Source organism: Periplaneta americana, chromosome 10 (genome assembly GCF_040183065.1).
Source record: "Periplaneta americana isolate PAMFEO1 chromosome 10, P.americana_PAMFEO1_priV1, whole genome shotgun sequence".
NCBI classification, from domain to species: Eukaryota; Metazoa; Arthropoda; class Insecta; order Blattodea; family Blattidae; genus Periplaneta; species Periplaneta americana.
Window position 1 is genome coordinate 92,570,252 of NC_091126.1, and position 17,914 is coordinate 92,588,165.

At 42.5% G+C, this 17,914-nt stretch overlaps 1 protein-coding gene across 1 annotated transcript in view; it reads right to left on the minus strand.

Annotated features, from left to right (window-relative positions):
• LOC138707729 (DNA-binding protein RFX2-like) overlaps window positions 1-17,914 on the minus strand; it is a 168,318-nt gene that overhangs the window by 12,017 nt on the left and 138,387 nt on the right. Inside the window, exon 3 of the mRNA XM_069837595.1 lies at window positions 978-1,201. Coding sequence (XP_069693696.1) covers window positions 978-1,201 — 224 coding nt within the window. The remainder of the gene's footprint in view (window positions 1-977; window positions 1,202-17,914) is intronic.

Sequence of the window (17,914 nt, forward strand, 5' to 3'; positions counted from 1 at the left end):
AAATAGCTTACACATAGTATAAACTTATAATAGCATATCTAGTGTATTTATGGCACATTTTTATCAACAGTAATCTCATTAGAGGTTCTGATTTATCTAGAGAAAATCAAAACTCGAGTGGGATTTAATTCACTATTACACGATTACAAGAAAGTATATCTGCAGTGCATGGCAAAAGTGACATAAGTCAGCTTCCACAAACCTTTTTTGATAATTTATTTATTGACAACTTACACTGGTTTATGTCGATTTGATTTTTTTCTGTATGAATTATTATAATGGGAGAAATACTTATGTCTCTTTTTTCCAATCGAGCAGATGTTGCGTAATTTGTCAATAAATTATCAAAAAAGGTTTGTGGAAACTGACTTATGTCACTTTTCCCAGGCACTGCAGATATAAAGATTAGAAGAAATGAAGTAGGCCTACTCTGATACAAAAAGTAGGTATTGATTGAGTTAGCAAAATTCTATTTCACTAATGTTACCTACACCAAAACGTTTGAACGGAGCCGCCATTTTCAGTTGACTACCTATATAGGGAACAAATGACGATCGAAAAGTATGTTTTATAGTACCGTAAATAATTTGCATTCTGAAATGTTTGCAAACACAGAAACAAATGCTAGGGAAGGGATAAAAACAAATAAATACTGGAAAAGTGATCAAAAACAAACAAATGCTAGGGAAGTGATAAAATTGTAGCGATAAACTGCAATGATTGGTTGAAACACGTCCTTTCGTACCGTTTTATTGCTCAAAAGAAATATGACGCAGTAAAAGTGTAATAGTCATTGAAAAATGTGATGGAAATATTAATTTTCCCTTTTTTTGTTTCTGTTCACAACTTCTAAATAGTAATGCTGAGTTCAATGTCTCTCGTCTATGTAGCTACAGTCTTTCGTCTTGTTCCTATTGTCCCTTGCAGCCTTCAACACCCTCGGCCGGAATCCGGTCGTTACATTGGCTAATACATACCTTGCCGAAACTCGCAGGATTAACGGGCATCATTCCGTTCTTCTGGCAGAAGTCGCAGTAGTGTTTGTAGATGACGTTGCGCGGGATGCATACTCCCTCGGCGAGTTCGTAGTTCTCGGAGAGCCAGTTGAGCGTCAGAGGCGTGGAGTGAGGGATCACCTTGTCACGTCGAGGCTGTTGAGTCGCCTCGAGCACACCGTAGTTCCCTTGCTGCGACACCTCGACTGTCAACATGTCACAGTGCATTCGTCAAATACAGTGTATTCCGAATCTCACAGGACCGGTGGACATCAATGTCGTCACGTCACGCTACAGCGAAATAGGAGCAAAACCGCTTGCAAATTCAAGGGCTATCATGACGGCTGTTCGTGTTTTTGTATGTGCTACGCTAGCAAAATTTTGTAAAATTTTCATGCAGTTATGTCGCTCCAAGAAAACAGAGCACAAACAGTTCATTTCTTGATCCAGTAGTAAGAACTGGTTGGTTTATAAGCCATTACCTTAGGGTCAAGTATGGCTAATATGATACAGTGAAAAAAAGTTGGGCTACTTTGATACAGACTTTAAAATGTACCAAAGAAACAGTTTAAAATGTTTAAAACTACGATTTTAGACGCATATTTTATGGATTTAAGGAGCAATATTGAACTAAGTTTTAAAAAATCATCACCCTCATAAATCATGTGTTAGAAAAGACAGTTTTGTTTCCTGAAAAAACTGTGATGTGATGGTTAGTTACTTTTGTTTGTTTGAATGAATAAAGACAATAATTTTTAAAATTTTCTTTTACTCAGAACAGTGTCAGCTTCATATTTCTTTAAAGAAAGGCTGTGAATGTTGTTCAGTCTAGCAGTAATTACTGTGTTAGTGAGAAGGGCTATTATGATACACATTTTAGAGATATTATAATACGCTAGAAGGGCTATCATGATGTTACTTTTACAATGATTGAAATTGACCTCGTTGATCAATTTTCTAACATAAAGTAATTTATTAGCTCTTTAGGGGTATTTCATAATTTCTCAGCTCTTGAGGCATGTTTGGATTGACATATTTGTATGGCAATTACAATAGGGTATAAGTTAAAAAAACTAACACATATATCGACTTATTTTAATTTATTTACCTAGCAATTTCAGCTTAACAATCATTCTTCGTACTGCTAAAATTTAACACAACTTTGGAAAATACATTCATAATTATTTAAAAACGAAGTTTAATTTATTTTAGAAACACAAACTGTATCACAATTTTCTCAATATTTATTTCTTTACAAACATAAAATTATTTAGACATACAGCAATTTTCTAACATTGGCAGCAGGTGTTGAAATTTCAGTAAATTGTATAAATTTTATGGAAAAAAAAATCATTACAAAAGTTGCTAAATCTTGGTCAATTTTAGTGTGATTTCAACCGACGTCTTACAGGTGATACATTAAGCATCTATGTGTATCACAAAAGTCTTACTTCATTGCTATGAGATCACTGAAAAAGGTTCCAAATCCAAAGGTAATTTGAATTCCAAACAAAAAAGTTCTACCTACATCATGTAGATATACCATCTTCTCGACGTCTGCTACTGGAACGAAGTACTTTAACAGTTTATCAGAATGGTATTATTTTTACCACTGCATGCCCTTCAATATGAAAAATCTTAATAATTTGTATTTAGTACGAACATTTTCATGAAAAAAATGGGTGTAGTTGTGTCGGGGACACAGCTGTCATTTTTACGTGAATACGTCTGTCTTAAATAAACATATATAGGCAAGATCTTTTCTTTTGGTGCCAAAATCAGGGTGCTAGCACGTCAGAGTCGCGAGATATTGACCAACTCCCAGGACATTTTCGCGCACGTCCAAAATGGCCACCAGTAGCCGTGGGCCCCAACCAAGTTCATGTTTGCATCGTATTAGTATAACCAGTGAGTTCTATGCTAAACTGAAGACAACACCGCAATACTCTTTTCAGTCTGAAAGCGTGACTGTAGAATCGCACCCGACGCCATGTTGGAGGGGGTATTGCTCTCCCTTTCTAACAAATGTGTATCAATAAACCTTTCTTGCGGTTCATGTTCTATATGTGCAATAAAAACAATAAAAATGTTGAAAAGGTGTGAAATTTGGTTGTTCAGAAGAACCAAGAATGAGAAGTGGTATCCAGTTTCATAGGTAAGTTTATTCTGCTTTTGTTACGCGAAAAGGAAAGTAAAGCGAAAAGTTACTTAAGGCTAGTCATTTGTTTAAGTAGGCTAATCTTGATCATTAAAATTAATATACATTTTAAATTTTAGAAGGATTCGGCATTGTCGCCCTGAAAGCTCAAAACCATGGATCCAAGAAATACGAGGAAAAATTGGTTGGCTTACAAACAGTTGCACATAGCAGCCGTTTCACAAATAGATGTTGTCAAGTTCGCCCTTAAGCTCAAGTAAAATGATTCAAACAAGAAGCAGTTTCATAAATATGCGGGTTTCTTGCTCACTTGCAGAAGAAAATTACAGTAAGGGGGAAACTTGTAGGCCTACATGGTTTTGCACTGCTCTAGTGTGTCTCATTGTCATGTTTCTATTAACTATTTTTAATTTTTTTGGTGAATGTTGCTAGTACTATTCTCCTATGTAAGTTTGATTTATCATAATGTTTTCTATGTCTTACTTAGTACGTGCATTGTGCCTGTCCATTATTTTACCAGCTTTTGCTTTCAAATGTTAGATTAATTATTAACTTGTCTATCTTTTTAATTATGACATAATATATCATAACTTTCGTAAGTAAACAGCTCAAATTTTGTTTTTGGTAATTCTTTCGGGTATTGCTTTACAGGATGGATGATAACTACTATAGCAAAATAAAACTGGCAGGCCTAATAGATAATGAGGAGTTTTTTCTCCAACATTCACTATTTTAGAGGAAATCGTTAAGTTTCTATGAACCATTTGACAACATCATCTACTACAAGCAAGCATGGCCTGCACTCCTTACCTTCCCCTCCCCCACTGCTGTACTCAGTCGGTGACGCGACAGTGCCCTGGGTTGCAATATTTATTTTAACTATTTTCGCAATTATTCAATTTATATTCTTGGCTAAATGGTTTAATTTGCGGAAAAAATCAAGACATTAACCGTTTATATTATTTTTATCTATCTGCTTTTATAGCACTCAGCAAATTCTCTTAGGCCATTACCGCAATAGAGCGCTGCAAACATTGGACAAAGCCTTTTTTTTTTCCTTTTTGCTTAACGGTGCTTCATCGAAGGAAAAGTGTAATAAAAGCTCTGTTATATTTAACATATAAAATCACCTCTTCAATTTTGGTGCATCAGTCCCCTTCCACCCTGTATACTGAATAACTCGAAGACAGGTTCAGTCGTTACTGAGCCTTATTGCAGTCCAATTTTGGTTTATTGCTACCCAGAAGTTATGTTTCTCCAGTGAACTTCTATCTATCTTTGTGTTAAACTGTAATGTGATGCTATCATATTTCCTTGATTTGTTATGAATGTGAATTGATTTTGTATTATAGACCTTTCTTTCATTGTTTAATTTGTTTATGAAGCTTTTATGTATTTTGAACTGGATGTTCTGTAGTCGAGACTCTCAATAAACTGCTTATAAGTCTTCATAATTAAGTTTTTTGTTCCGTCAAATTTCATTCGTTTTGTTAAGGGGATTATTAAACTGGTATAATGTTCAGACAATTAAATGTGGGACCTATTCAACTCATGAATGGTTTATCTTTCTTTTTTTGTCGCTTTCCGTTTCTAGGTTTTATATATGTATAGAAGTTATGATTTCTTGCCATTGCCATACCGTGGGGAGATTTTAGGTTTAATTGTTCCCAGAGCATAAAGAAAACACGTTACTTCAACAAGTTATTCGTAATTCTGAAGTAATGATATAATCCCTTAAAATCAGCAGTTTTTGCTTTCATTTCATTTCATTTATTATATTCTATAGATCTTACATTAGCAATGAAGCTTTAAGATGTGGAAGAAGTCAAAATTTGACAAGATTACAATTACAATTTTTACAATTTTTTTACAATTTTGTAATTTTCTACAATGTTTTGCATTTTTTTGGCGAGATGTAGTGAGATGAGGTGAGGCCCGAGGATTACCTGGCATTCGAATTCGCAGTGAAGCGTAGTAGGAAAACATCGTCATAGTAAGAAGATTTATGGTCTTGTTTGGGGTTGAAATCCATCGATAACTATATATTTTCATGATTACACAATCTGATCGAAAGTCTTGACCCTCAAAAGAAATCCTGTGTACGAAACTACTTCATGTTATATATCTGTCCCTTGTAAACACTATGCCAGGCCTTTCACTGATAACAACATAGTACGGTAGGGAATTAAAAAGATAATGACTAGGGCTGAAGAAAGGTATTGATATCAGGGTAGTAAATAATTTCTATATACATTGTTTACAAAATGCGTCGTGTTGTCGGATGTCTCTAATGTCTGTGAGGAGCAGAGAGGATGAACATTCGACTCTCCTCAATAGTAGACCAGCTTGAGTGACGTGAGGTTGTATCAGAATGACGAAACAAAAATCCAACAAGGAACAGATAGTAAAGAGGACTGAATTCAGAAAATGGGGAAATTGTGTTTGACTTGATTGATAATGATATTTTTTGTAAATTTAATATTTGTTCCGAGTTAATTAATTTGAAACAAAAGTAATCCTGTAATGCAAATTGTACCATGACATCATTTTGTTTTTATTAACATTTCTAATATTAACATGGCTATACCTTTGGATTAACGGTTCAGAACCAGATAGACTGTTTCTTACCCCCTTCCAAGACCGAAGTTTGACGATACTAGTATAAAATACAAACAAATCACTTTACTAGATATAGGAGGAAAGAAAAGTATTGCATCCATTTACATAAACTTGGAACCATTACGATTTTGAATTTTATAATTTTCGGTATGATTTTATTTAATCAAAATACAGTACAGTATTAACTATAAGTTTTGTTTACTTACTAACTGAACTATCCAGGCGGACGTATTCATTATGCAATGTATAGTACACTGTCCACAGCACATCAGTATACAATATGGAGAGTGCATTTAAATTGAAAAATAATCAAAATCTGAATATCTTAAAGAAATTGTTGAAAATGGTGGACGTTCATTTCGATACAGACTTCAGTTATTTTGTGCATATTATCGAAAACGTTTTTAAGCATATCTTCTGAAACTTAATATATATTTTTTGAATGTAATTCTTTAATTCTTCTATTGCTGTAGGACGTTTAGCAAAGAACTGTTTTACAGTAACCTCAAAATAAATAATGCAAAGCACTCAAATCAATCGACATGGTGGACCATAATCCTGCGCCTGCTGAAGTAATTCTGCGACTACTCTATAACAGAGTACATTACATACTGTGAATTCAATCTTCACTTCTGCCCGATCCGAACAGATAAATCTACCCAAACATGCTATCTACTGTCCGTCCAAATGGTTACGTCGCAGAGTCTTAGATAGGGGGAAAATCAGGTGAAAGTTACTTACTTCTTAACGAGGACATTTTATTTAAATTATTTTAAACACTTTATAATATTACGTAGACGTCCAATTCCTAACAGCAAATGTTTTCAGAAAAGAACTAAGATAGCCCAGCAGAAACGGGTGAGGAAAACCGGGAAGCGACGTAACCAAAAGGGACACAGTACCTGTGCGAAAATATGATTAAATAATGAATGCACTTTATTCGCTGGAAAATACGACCATATTTCTGGAACGTACTATAGTCAGTCACTCAGTACTGTACACTGTGACCGTAAGACTACATATGCGGTCTTGGTTCTGTGTGAGGACGTGTGGAAGTTTACTAGTAGAAGGGGTGGGATGAAGTACATTTAAAAAGTCAGGTACAATAAAAATTGAAGTACAAATAAAATGATGTCCCTATATTATGAGTTCATTCATACGGAGCGGATTGTACAAGTAGTCGCTACGGTAACTAGTCGCGCGTGCACACAAGCATTTTGTAAGCACAGAGTTCTACGTACGATGCAGCGTAGCCTATAACCAATACTTTCTTTCAGCACTATTAATGATAAATCCAGTTCCTTCAAAGTTTGCTAAGAGTCGAACTCGGGATCGCTAGGTTTGGAATATAATTTACGGGAGGGGGACACTATGATCCAGCACTGCGACCTGTTACGATAGACTGCGCTAATCCTCAAGCTAGGCGCATCCCAAACCCACACCGCCTAACTACACTAAGGTTCGCTACGTATCTATAGTCGCGACGCTGTTATTCCCGGCGTGACTCCTCCTCTATTACGCCTTAGGAAGTGAAGGCTCTATAAAGGCTAGGTAGGTAGTATCGTTCGTCATTTTTGTTCTTTCGTTGCCGAGCTACCATACGAGGAATCTATTTGCCACACCGTTAAACATTATCATGTCGTAGCTCCTACGGTAATAAATCAAACGCACTGTAATTGAGCAAATAATTGAGCAGCAAATAACGTCTTCGTGTTCTTTCTGCGAACGCCAGCGAAAGAGCCAAAATGGCGGGCGATTATATTAAGTATTTATTGAGCCTTAGGAAATGTATAATGTCATCATCAGCGAATCACAAGACGCACACGTTTAAATGTAGCCGACCTGCAACGTGATTGGCTGCCGGAAATTAGAGCGATGGGACTATAGGTTTCGAGCAGGCAATCCCCTCGTCCCTAGGCCAGCCCCCTTCGTGCATCACCAGCCGGCGATCTGGGAATGCTATGAAACAATGTCGAAATGGTGACAGAATTATATAGATGCCTAATATGGGGAAAAACGGAAGAACCCCAGGAAAACCTCAACTGCGACCTTGTCCGCCGCAAGATTCACTGAATTTTTCGATGAAAAATCCTGACCTGAACGGGACTCGAACCCGGGGCGCCTGCATGGCAGGCCGGAGTTCTGACCACTCAGCCACCGCTGAGTCGCTTTCGTAAATACTACTTAATTAGAAACCATGTTATTTTTTTGTACGTAGGCCTACCGGCATTTAATATTATTTTTGTGTTTTCATTTACGTCAATCCGGATAACTTGGTTTAACATATACAATGTTCATTCAAATACAAGTAGTATAGAAAACGTTAATAGTTGGAGTTTCGCTAAATTTAAAAGATTACGACGAGCTGATATTGTGTACGATAGCATTTACTGAGAGAGAGAGAGAGAGAGAGAGACTAGGACAACACTTTGTTAAAAAGAGATAGCAAAACGCTCAGGTGCTCAACACTAGCGTCACTTCTTTACAGTATTGGTTCGTGTCTCCAGTTTAGCATATAGCTTACTGAGCATACACGATCGAACGAGACCACAATGTATTTCAATCGTCACGAAGTTAATGGTGTCGGAATGGATCACGCTGCGAACGTTACATCGTTACATCGCCGTTTCCATGCTGGGACCCCTTATCTCGATCTGATTTTTTAGATGTATTCATGCCAAACAAAATAGAAGGCAAAGTTAATGTATTTTTACATTAAAATCCCACTTTTCACAAATTTGTCGCTTCAATTCATCTGACGCCGTAATACCAATATTTAGTTCTAAGTATTAATTTTTAATTCATCTTTAAAATATTGTGACAGCCGCGTGAGATTCGATCTCACGACCAGCAGAAGGAAGGGCTAAGTCGGCCGTGTTTTGGGCGGGTTGCGCGCGCATCTGCTTCCTGGGGCATGTGCTACGCGCGGTGAAGGAGGGGAGCAGCAGCGTGCGAGATTATTCGAGAATGCCATCCTGACATCCGTGGAAATCTTCTAGACATGTATCGATTATTCGAGATCGCGAACTCTCCAGAAACTATGGTTTGGTTATAAAGGAGAGGACGCAAGTGAACGACAGTCAGTCAGTCAGTCAGTAAGACAGTGTTGTTACAAGCAGATTTGGACAGTAAGCGAGTTAGTCTTGTTTAGCAGTGAAGCCAGCTTCGAGACCAGAGCGCGACTTGAGTTGTGTCCGTAACTGTGGAGCCTGAAGCCCGGAGTTCGAGTGCAGTGGACCGCAGTTGAGGGACCTGAGTTCGAAGTTCAGCGGATCGTAATAGCCCAAGTAAATTGTCATTGTCGTCTGTGGAGTGCACTAACGAATGCTGTGTTACTGTGTGGAGAGAAAATCCTATTGTTGAGATAATAAAATTACATTGTTGTTCAGTATATAAAATTTACACTGGTGTCAGAATCGGGATATTATCGACATAATGGAGAACCTACAGCAAATCCTGCAAGCCATCAGGGAAATGAAAGCAGAAATGAACACACTTTTATAGTGAGGTGAAAAACGACATAAGTGAAGCAAAAGCAGATATGAACAAGCACATTAGTGAGGTGACATAAGTGAAGTGAAAACGGAGATGAAAAGTGACATAACCGGAGTGAAAGATGACGTCAATACGCAAATTGAAGCGTTTCGCTCCACGTAGATGGAATTGTCGCCATCGTGAAAGACGAATTTAAGGCCAATTTGAATAAATTAAACCAGCATTTTACAACTATAAACGAGGCAGTAGCAGAGTTGAGACAGGATGTAGACCATTTTGACGGCAAAATCCGCGATCTCGAGCGTCGTCAAGAGGAAACGAGTGAGTTACTGGAAAAGACGAGTATGTTAATGGACCAACATGCTGTAGAAAAGAAGCACATCCTCGCGTTGGTGGATCGCCAGGTTAGAGAACATAAACAGATAGTTGCCGAGGAGGTTCGACGGGCCATGCAAGAAGCGGCAACAGATTTGAGGACTCCATATAGTGGTCCTGCGAATCCATCGCCCTCAGCCAGACATTCAAACCTCAAGACGCCGAAGTTCGACGGTACGACGTCTTGGGCGATATTCCGTAGCCAGTTCGAGGCCATCGCAGAGCACAATGGGTGGACGCCGGCAGAGAAAACTACTCAGCTGCTGGCCGCGCTTCAGGGACAGGCGTCGGAGATTCTTCACAGCGTTCCAGAAGATGGGACAGCCGCTGAGATAATGGCGGCCTTGGAGGGACGTTATGGTGACTATCAACTTGCGGCAGCATTAGGACGCAACTGAAGACGAGGGTCCAACAGTCAGGCGAGTTCCTACAAGAATTTGCAATGGCGGTGGAACAATTGGTCCATAAGGCCATCAGGGGCCTACCTACTGACTTCATCGCTGGAGAGGCGGCCTACACCTTCGGCAGCGGAGTTCGAGACACCGAAATTAGACAACAGTTACTCTTGGCAGAGCATCGCACCATCAACGCAGCTCTGACGGTGGCTCTCAGGATGGAGGCAGCAAAGTTGATGGCGAACGTCTCGACGTCGCGCCGGATTAGGAGCGTCGCGGCGGCCGACGTCGAGGAGCGTCAACCGAAATCACCAGAACGACGAAGATCAGGAGTGCCCACCTGCTCGTCCTGCGGCGAATCTGGACACCTGAGGAGGGACTGTGACCGATCTGGTCACAAACAGGAAAACTAAAAGGGGGCGATGCGAGGAGGGGCACGTCGGCGCCGTCATCACCATCCCTTCGGCTGATCTTGAAGGCGGTTAACAGAAGATGCGACGATGGGCTGATTGCTGACGGATGGATAAGAGGCCACCCATGCAGAGTACTGGTAGACACCGGTGCGTCGCTCACCATTGCCAGACCGGAAGTCGTGCGTGGCCTATCTGGGAGGACGCCGCTGCACCGATATGAGCTACGTCCTGCTTCAGACGAGAGTCTGCCCATCCAGAAAGAGGTTTTCCTGGACTTGACCTTGGGAAAGAGGAGACTGGAGATGTGGGTGTTCGTCGCCAACATCACCCAAGACGTCATCCTGGGACTCGACGCCATGCGGATCTTCGATGCAACGGTGGACATCCGGCTCCGTATCCTCCGTTTTGGTCAGGACGAAGTGTTCCTAAGGGACTTCGAAGACCAACCCATGGCCAGGAGACTCACCTTGGACAATCAAGTGACAAATCCGGCAGGCTGCGTGATGGTGGTGACGGCAAGACTGGACGGACAGTCTAAGAGAAACCTGCTCCTCGATTCGCAGACAACTCCGATAGATGGGGTTTATGTGGCCAGATCCCTACTCCCGAACAAGAAGATGGTACCAGTGAGGGTTCTGAATGTCACCAATCAGGACAAGGAGGTGCCTAGTGAACTGTACTAGGTAGCGTCGAGACGGTGGTGTCTGTGACGTCTCTGGCAGATAACCAGGAGTGTCACCGACCACGTCCAGATCTAGACCCATCACTGAGAGGGCTGGCTCGAGAATTGGCGGAGAATTTAAGCAAAGCAGAAAGAAGACAAGTCCACGATCTACTGACAGAATTTCAGGACGTGTTCAGTCTGTCTGAAAATGACTACGGGAGAACGGATAAAGTTCAGCACCGCATCGACACCGGAAATGCTCGCCCAATCAGACAACCTCCTCGATGCGTCCCTCTAGCTAAACAGAGGGAGATTGACAGCCAACTGGAGGGCATGAAATCAAGATGGGCCATCGAAGAATCCGACAGCCCTTGGTCATCACCTGTGGTGCTGGTGAAGAAGTAGAATGGGGACCTGCGTTTCTGCGTGGACTTCCAAAGACTGAATGACATCACCAAGAAGGACTGCTTTCCCCTTTCACGAATTGACGACACCTTGGACACCCTGGCAGGAGCATAGTGGTTCTCGACGTTGGATCTCAAGTCAGGATACTGCCAGGTGGCGCTACATCCTGAGGACAAGGAGAAAACGGCATTCTCTACAGGCCAGGGACTATGGCATTTCACCGTTATGCCGTTCGGACTCTGCAACTCCCTGGGTACATTACAGAGACTAATGGAGTCCGTAATGAGAGGCCTGACTTACGACACCTGTCTGCTGTACCTTGATGACGTCATCGTGGTCGGCAAGACTTTCGGCGAACAACTGTCGAACCTGAGGTAAGTGTCTGAGAGACTGCGACAAGCCAGGCTGAAGTTGAACCCGAAAAAATGTCATCTGTTCCAGAAGGTCAGCTACCTGGCGCACATAGTAGGGACCAACGGAGTGGCCACGGACCCGGAGAAGCTACAAGCCGTCAGAGGATGGCCGAGACCGAGGGACAAGCACGAGTTGCGCCGCTTTCTCGGCCTCTGCACTTATTACAGAAGGTTCGTAGCTGGGTACGCCAACATCGCTAAACCTCTAACCCAGCTGACCGAGGAGAAACGACAATTAAAATGGACGGACGAGGCGGAGTCATCCTTCCAGTCACTGAAAAAGGCGCTCTGCACTGCTCCTGTACTGGGATACCCCATCCCTGGAAGGAAGTTCACGCTCGACACGGACGCTAGCAACGTAGGCATCGGTGGAGTACTCTCTCAGGAACAGGACGGGCAAGAGAGGGTGATTGCCTACTTCAGCCGAACACTATCCAAGGCTGAGAGAAACTACTGTATGACACTTAGACAACTTCTTGCCATTGTGGAAGCCCTGAAGCATTTCCACAAATATTTGTATGGCCAGGAATTCCATCTGAGGACAGACCATTCTGCACTCACCTGGCTATTGGGCTTCAAGAATCTGGGGGGGCAGACCGCCCGTTAGGTTCAACGTCTGTAGGAGTACCACTTCACCTCTGAACACCGACAAGGGAAGAAACACTCCAACTCTGATACCCTATCACGACGCCCGTGCCCGGATAGCTGCAAACACTGCCTGAAAGTACAAGAGCGGAATGGCGGCTACGCAGTCCGAGCAATTGCCGCCCAGCCGGGCCCAGGATGGGATAGCACCGCCTTAAGGAGTGAGCAGCTTGAGGACCCAAACATTGGACAGCTACTGCGTGATGTGGAGTCTGGCCAGAGACCAGTGTGGGCTGATATCGCGAACCGTAGACCCACTTACAAGAGCTACTGGGCCCAGTGGGAATCCTTCACTGTCAAGGACGGTATCCTGAAGAGGATTTGGGAGTCGGCCGATGGAAGGACCCGCATAGAACAACTTGTCCTGCCCAAGAGCAAGGTGAAGGGAGTGCTGGAGGAGACGCATGCTGGCGTGACTGGAGGCCACCTGGGACCCAACAAGACGCTGGATAATTTAAGGAAGGGGTTCTACTGGTTGCATCATAGAACCGACACGGAACAATGGTGCCGAAGATGCGACACCTGTGCAGCCAGTCGCGGACCAAGGACACGCAGCAGGGGAGCCATGCAGCAGTACAACGTGGGTGCTCCTTTTGAGACGATCGCCATTGATATTGCTGGACCGTTCCCGGTCACGGATCGCGGGAACCGCTATCTGCTAGTCGCAATGGATTACTTCACAAAATGGGCAGAGGTGTACGCGATTCCCAACCAAGAGGCTTCGACGGTGGCCGACGCGCTGCTTGACGAGTTCATCTGCCGATTCGGGGTGCCCCAGGAATTGCATAGCGATCAGGGGCGCAACATCGAATCCAACCTGATGGGAGATTTGCTCGAGCGTCTGAGGGTGCACAAAACCAGGACCACTCCCCTCCATCCGCAGTCTGACGGTATGGTGGAACTCTACATCAAAACCCTGCAAGAGCACCTGCGGAAGGTGTTGTCCAACCAACAACGAGACTGGAATGCCAGAGTCCCAATGTTCCTCTTGACCTACAGAGCTTCGGTCCACGATACAACAGAGATGACACCGGCAAATATGGTCTTCGGGAGAGAGCTGCGCCTGCCCTGTGATCTGCTGTTTGCCACGCCACCTAGCGCCGACCAGCCAGCGACTGACTATGTGGCGGAACTGCTCGAGAAGTTGATTGGAGTCCACCAACTGGCCAGAGAGCACCTCAAGATGGCCAGCCACAGAATGAAAGTGCGCTACGACAGATTAGCCAACCATGGAGGATGCCAGGAGGGCGACCTTGTGTGGCTGTATAGACTTACCAGGACCAAAGGAAAATCACCGAAGCTGCAGCGTGCCTGGGATGGACCATACCGCGCGTGGTGACCCGGATCAACGACGTGGTGTACCGCATCCAGCGACAACCCCGAGGGAAGATGATGGTGGTGAATCTGGACCGATTAGCAAACTACCAAGGGACTGCCGGGGATGAGCAGCCGTAAGGAGGGAGCAATGTTACAGCCGCGTGAGATTCGATCTCACGACCAGCAGAAGGAAGGGCTAAGTCGGCCGTGTTTTGGGCGGGTTGCGCGCGCATCTGCTTCCTGGGGCATGTGCTACGCGCGGTGAAGGAGGGGAGCAGCAGCGTGCGAGATTATTCGAGAATGCCATCCTGACATCCGTGGAAATCTTCTAGGCATGTATCGATTATTCGAGATCGCGAACTCTCCAGAAACTATGGTTTGGTTATAAAGGAGAGGACGCAAGTGAACGACAGTCAGTCAGTCAGTCAGTCAGTAAGCCAGTGTTGTTACAAGCAGATTTGGACAGTAAGCGAGTTAGTCTTGTGTAGCAGTGAAGCCAGCTTCGAGACCAGAGCGCGACTTGAGTTGTGTCCGTAACTGTGGAGCCTGAATCCCGGATTTCGAGTGCAGTGGACCGCAGTTGAGGGACCTGAGTTCGAAGTGCAGCGGATCGTCTCTGAAGGTTTGGGGTTCGAGATTCTGTGAACGCGAGTGACTGAGCTAGAAGAACTAGCCAAGACAAACGAGCTGTGAACTGAGAACTGACAGTTCTGTGTTGTAAATAGTGTTTTGTGAATATTAGTTAAGATTAACAGTTCATTGTTGTTCGTAATAGCCCAAGTAAATTGTCATTGTCGTCCGTGGAGTGCACTAACGAATACTCTGTTACTGTGTGGAGAGAAAATCCTATTGTTGAGATAATAAAATTACATTGTTGTTCAGTATATAAAATTTACAATATTGTTAATAAAATTGAGCTCCCACGTGCAATAATGGGGTAAGTATGAATGTAATTACAATCTACTTTTTTTCTTGTTAGAAGGGAGGGAACATCTCACGCACTACTACCTAAGGTCTATTGTACACCCCCTATATGAAATGATTTGCGTGCCCACCGACACTCTACGCGCACCAACCTAACCACATGACTCCCTTAACCACCGGTTCCTACAGCCAACTGAGTCCGTGTACCACTCCTGCTTCTGCAACCCCTCCCCAAAGCTCCCTTAACGGTCCGAGGCGGAAGTCCTCCCACAAGAATTTCTGCCCCGGGTTCCGTTGCAGAAGCTATCCATCATCGCATGGATACAATCCACGGAGGCCGGTCGAGAGCCAGCAGCTTCGGAGGGCCGCCTGTAGAGCGATCTGAAAACCAGAAGAAGTAACGGGATGATGAATGAAAGGATGATAGGGGAGAAAATTAAGTGGCGAAGATGAGTGGTGTTCCAATCCCCTGATAAAGTTACCTGATATTCATCAATAGGAGTGAGGGAAAATAACCTGAAAAAAACCTTACCAAGACAACTCGCCCGGGCCGGGAATGACCCCAGTCCTGCTGGGTTTGGTGTTAGACTCGCTAACTCCTCAGCCACAACGTTGGACTGATATCTACTTACTCCATTATTGCATATGGGTAAACAATTACATTTCAGCCTTCTGATGATGTTAACTTCCACTCTTGTACTCATTTTCTCTTCTTACGTTATAACAATTAAATGTTCTATCTGACAACTCGTCTCTTGAAAAACATTTTTTTTCGGAGTAAAAGGTTCTATCTGAAAAATGTTCATTTCAGAAATTGGGATATAGCAGAGCTTCTATTATGAAAATCCTATCACAGACTGTCCTCCCTTGATGAAGGCACGTGAAAAAATCTCAGAAGAATAATTGAATTAAAAATTGAAAGTATTTTTAATTCAAACTTCAAGCCTCTTCCTGAAAATTTATAGAAAATGCAGATCGAAACTTTTTATTCTCAAATCACGATTTTACAACATATTATGATCAATTTTTCTTCTGCAATTAAATATACTAAAATAAGCCGATTGAATAGATTAAATCTGTCTGTAGACTTCTAGATAAATAAAATAGAAGGTAGATTTTACTCTTGTATTTTGGGACGCTTTCCTGGGGAAGATTGCGGTGGTGATTTGAAGACACTAAATGCATTGACACAAGAAGATCAGGATCTTATTCTTTGGTGTAGTCACCTCTAAGTGATACTTTTATTTATTAAAAGCACACAGATAAATAACTGCTGTTTTTCACTCCATAAAAGGTAACACTGTGACATTTATCAACATTCGCATAATCTGTCTAGAGATAAATTTTTTCGTAATTTTTCTAAGGTGTGACATTAAAAAAAAATAATTTACAACACAAAGAAATGCAAATAAATTTTAATATGTCGCAATAATTTAAAGTTTCAGGTTTTATAATCTGTAATAGGTTAGTTAGTTAGTTAGTTAGTTAGTTAATGGGGTTTAAAAAGGGCGCGTCAGCATCTATGGCTATTTGCGCCCTTATCTAAAATTCTTTACACAACAGAAACTATACAATAATCAGAATGCTTAAAGAACTAAAAAAAAAAAACGTTGTCACGATTAAAACGAGGTACACAAATGCAGTTTCAACAGGGTGATGCATAAAACATTATAAAAATCTGACCTTAACTAATATTTAAAAAGAGATAAAATAACAATACAAATGCTACCATAAATAAATTATCTGGCGTATTTCTAAAATACTCGGATGTAAAAGGTCCGAATGACAAGTTTGTTAAAAAACTTATACACTAAATAACAAGTGTAACCTCCGGATGTAAAGGGTCCGGAGGATAATTAAAACGGGTCAAAAACTAAATCACCCTGTCAAGTCCAGTACTCGATAAAAATCTCAGGACTGCATTTGTACAATTAAAATCATTTCCAAGAGCGTCACGAAGAGTCGGCCGAATTCCATATTGCCGACGGACACGGTCATATTTTCTACAATGTAATAAAAAATGTTCCACCGTAAGTGGAACATGGCATACATCACACTCCGGCTGAAGCTCGCCACGTAGCAGATGGCCATGTGTCAGATAACAGTGGCCAATCCTCAACCGGGTGAGTAAAATTCTTCGTGTCGTGACGCTCTTGTGGACGAATCCCAAACTCGGACGGTATTCTTTATTCTTCGTAATTTGTTTTCCTCTTGTGCAGACCATTCTCCTTCCCATTGCCACCATATTCTACATTTCAAATAATTTTGTAAGTCTTGCCACCTCTCGCGCCAATATACCAGAGTGCCATTCGTGGCACCATCTTTGGCTGCAGCATCTGCGGCCTCATTCCCACGAATTCCGACATGGCCAGGAATCCACACTACTCCAATCTCGCAATCAGAGCTTAGGAGTGTGTGGAACAGCTGCTGAGTTCTTAACACAAGGGGATCCTCTGAATAGAGACACTGCAAAGACTGAATGGCACTTAAAGAGTCGGAGCAGATTAGGTATCTGCCCCGAGGTTCTCGAATTAAAAACAATAAAACTCTGTAAAAAGCATATAATTCTGCAGTAAAAACACTTGTATATTCGCTCAGTTTATATTTAAATATCTGTCCACTTGCAACGAAGGAGCAACCAACACAATCATTTACTCGGGATCCGTCAGTATAAACTAAAGAATAATTTGGATATCGGGATAAAAGTTCACTAAAACGAAGTCTATAAACAAAAGCTGGTGTAAAATTCTTAAAACTTTGGCTCAGGCTTACATCAAACATGGGGCGTCGCATAATCCACGATGGAGTGGTGGTGTATTCTAGTGTGCGAACGGATGGTAGATCGACGCCGAGCTCAGAGAGCAGTTCACGGAATCGCACACCTGCTGGACGAGGTCTCCGTGGATTTTCACTGTATCGGCCGTAAAGAGACGAATGATGGAAAGAGTCGAAAGAATTGTGCTCAGGCTGCGAGCGGAGTTTAACCGCATATGAGCTCAACAGGACATTACGTCGCCGATACAGTGATGGTTCCCCCGCTTCACAATACAGGCTCGCTATCCGACTCGTTCGGAAGGCACCTGTAGCGAGTCGTAT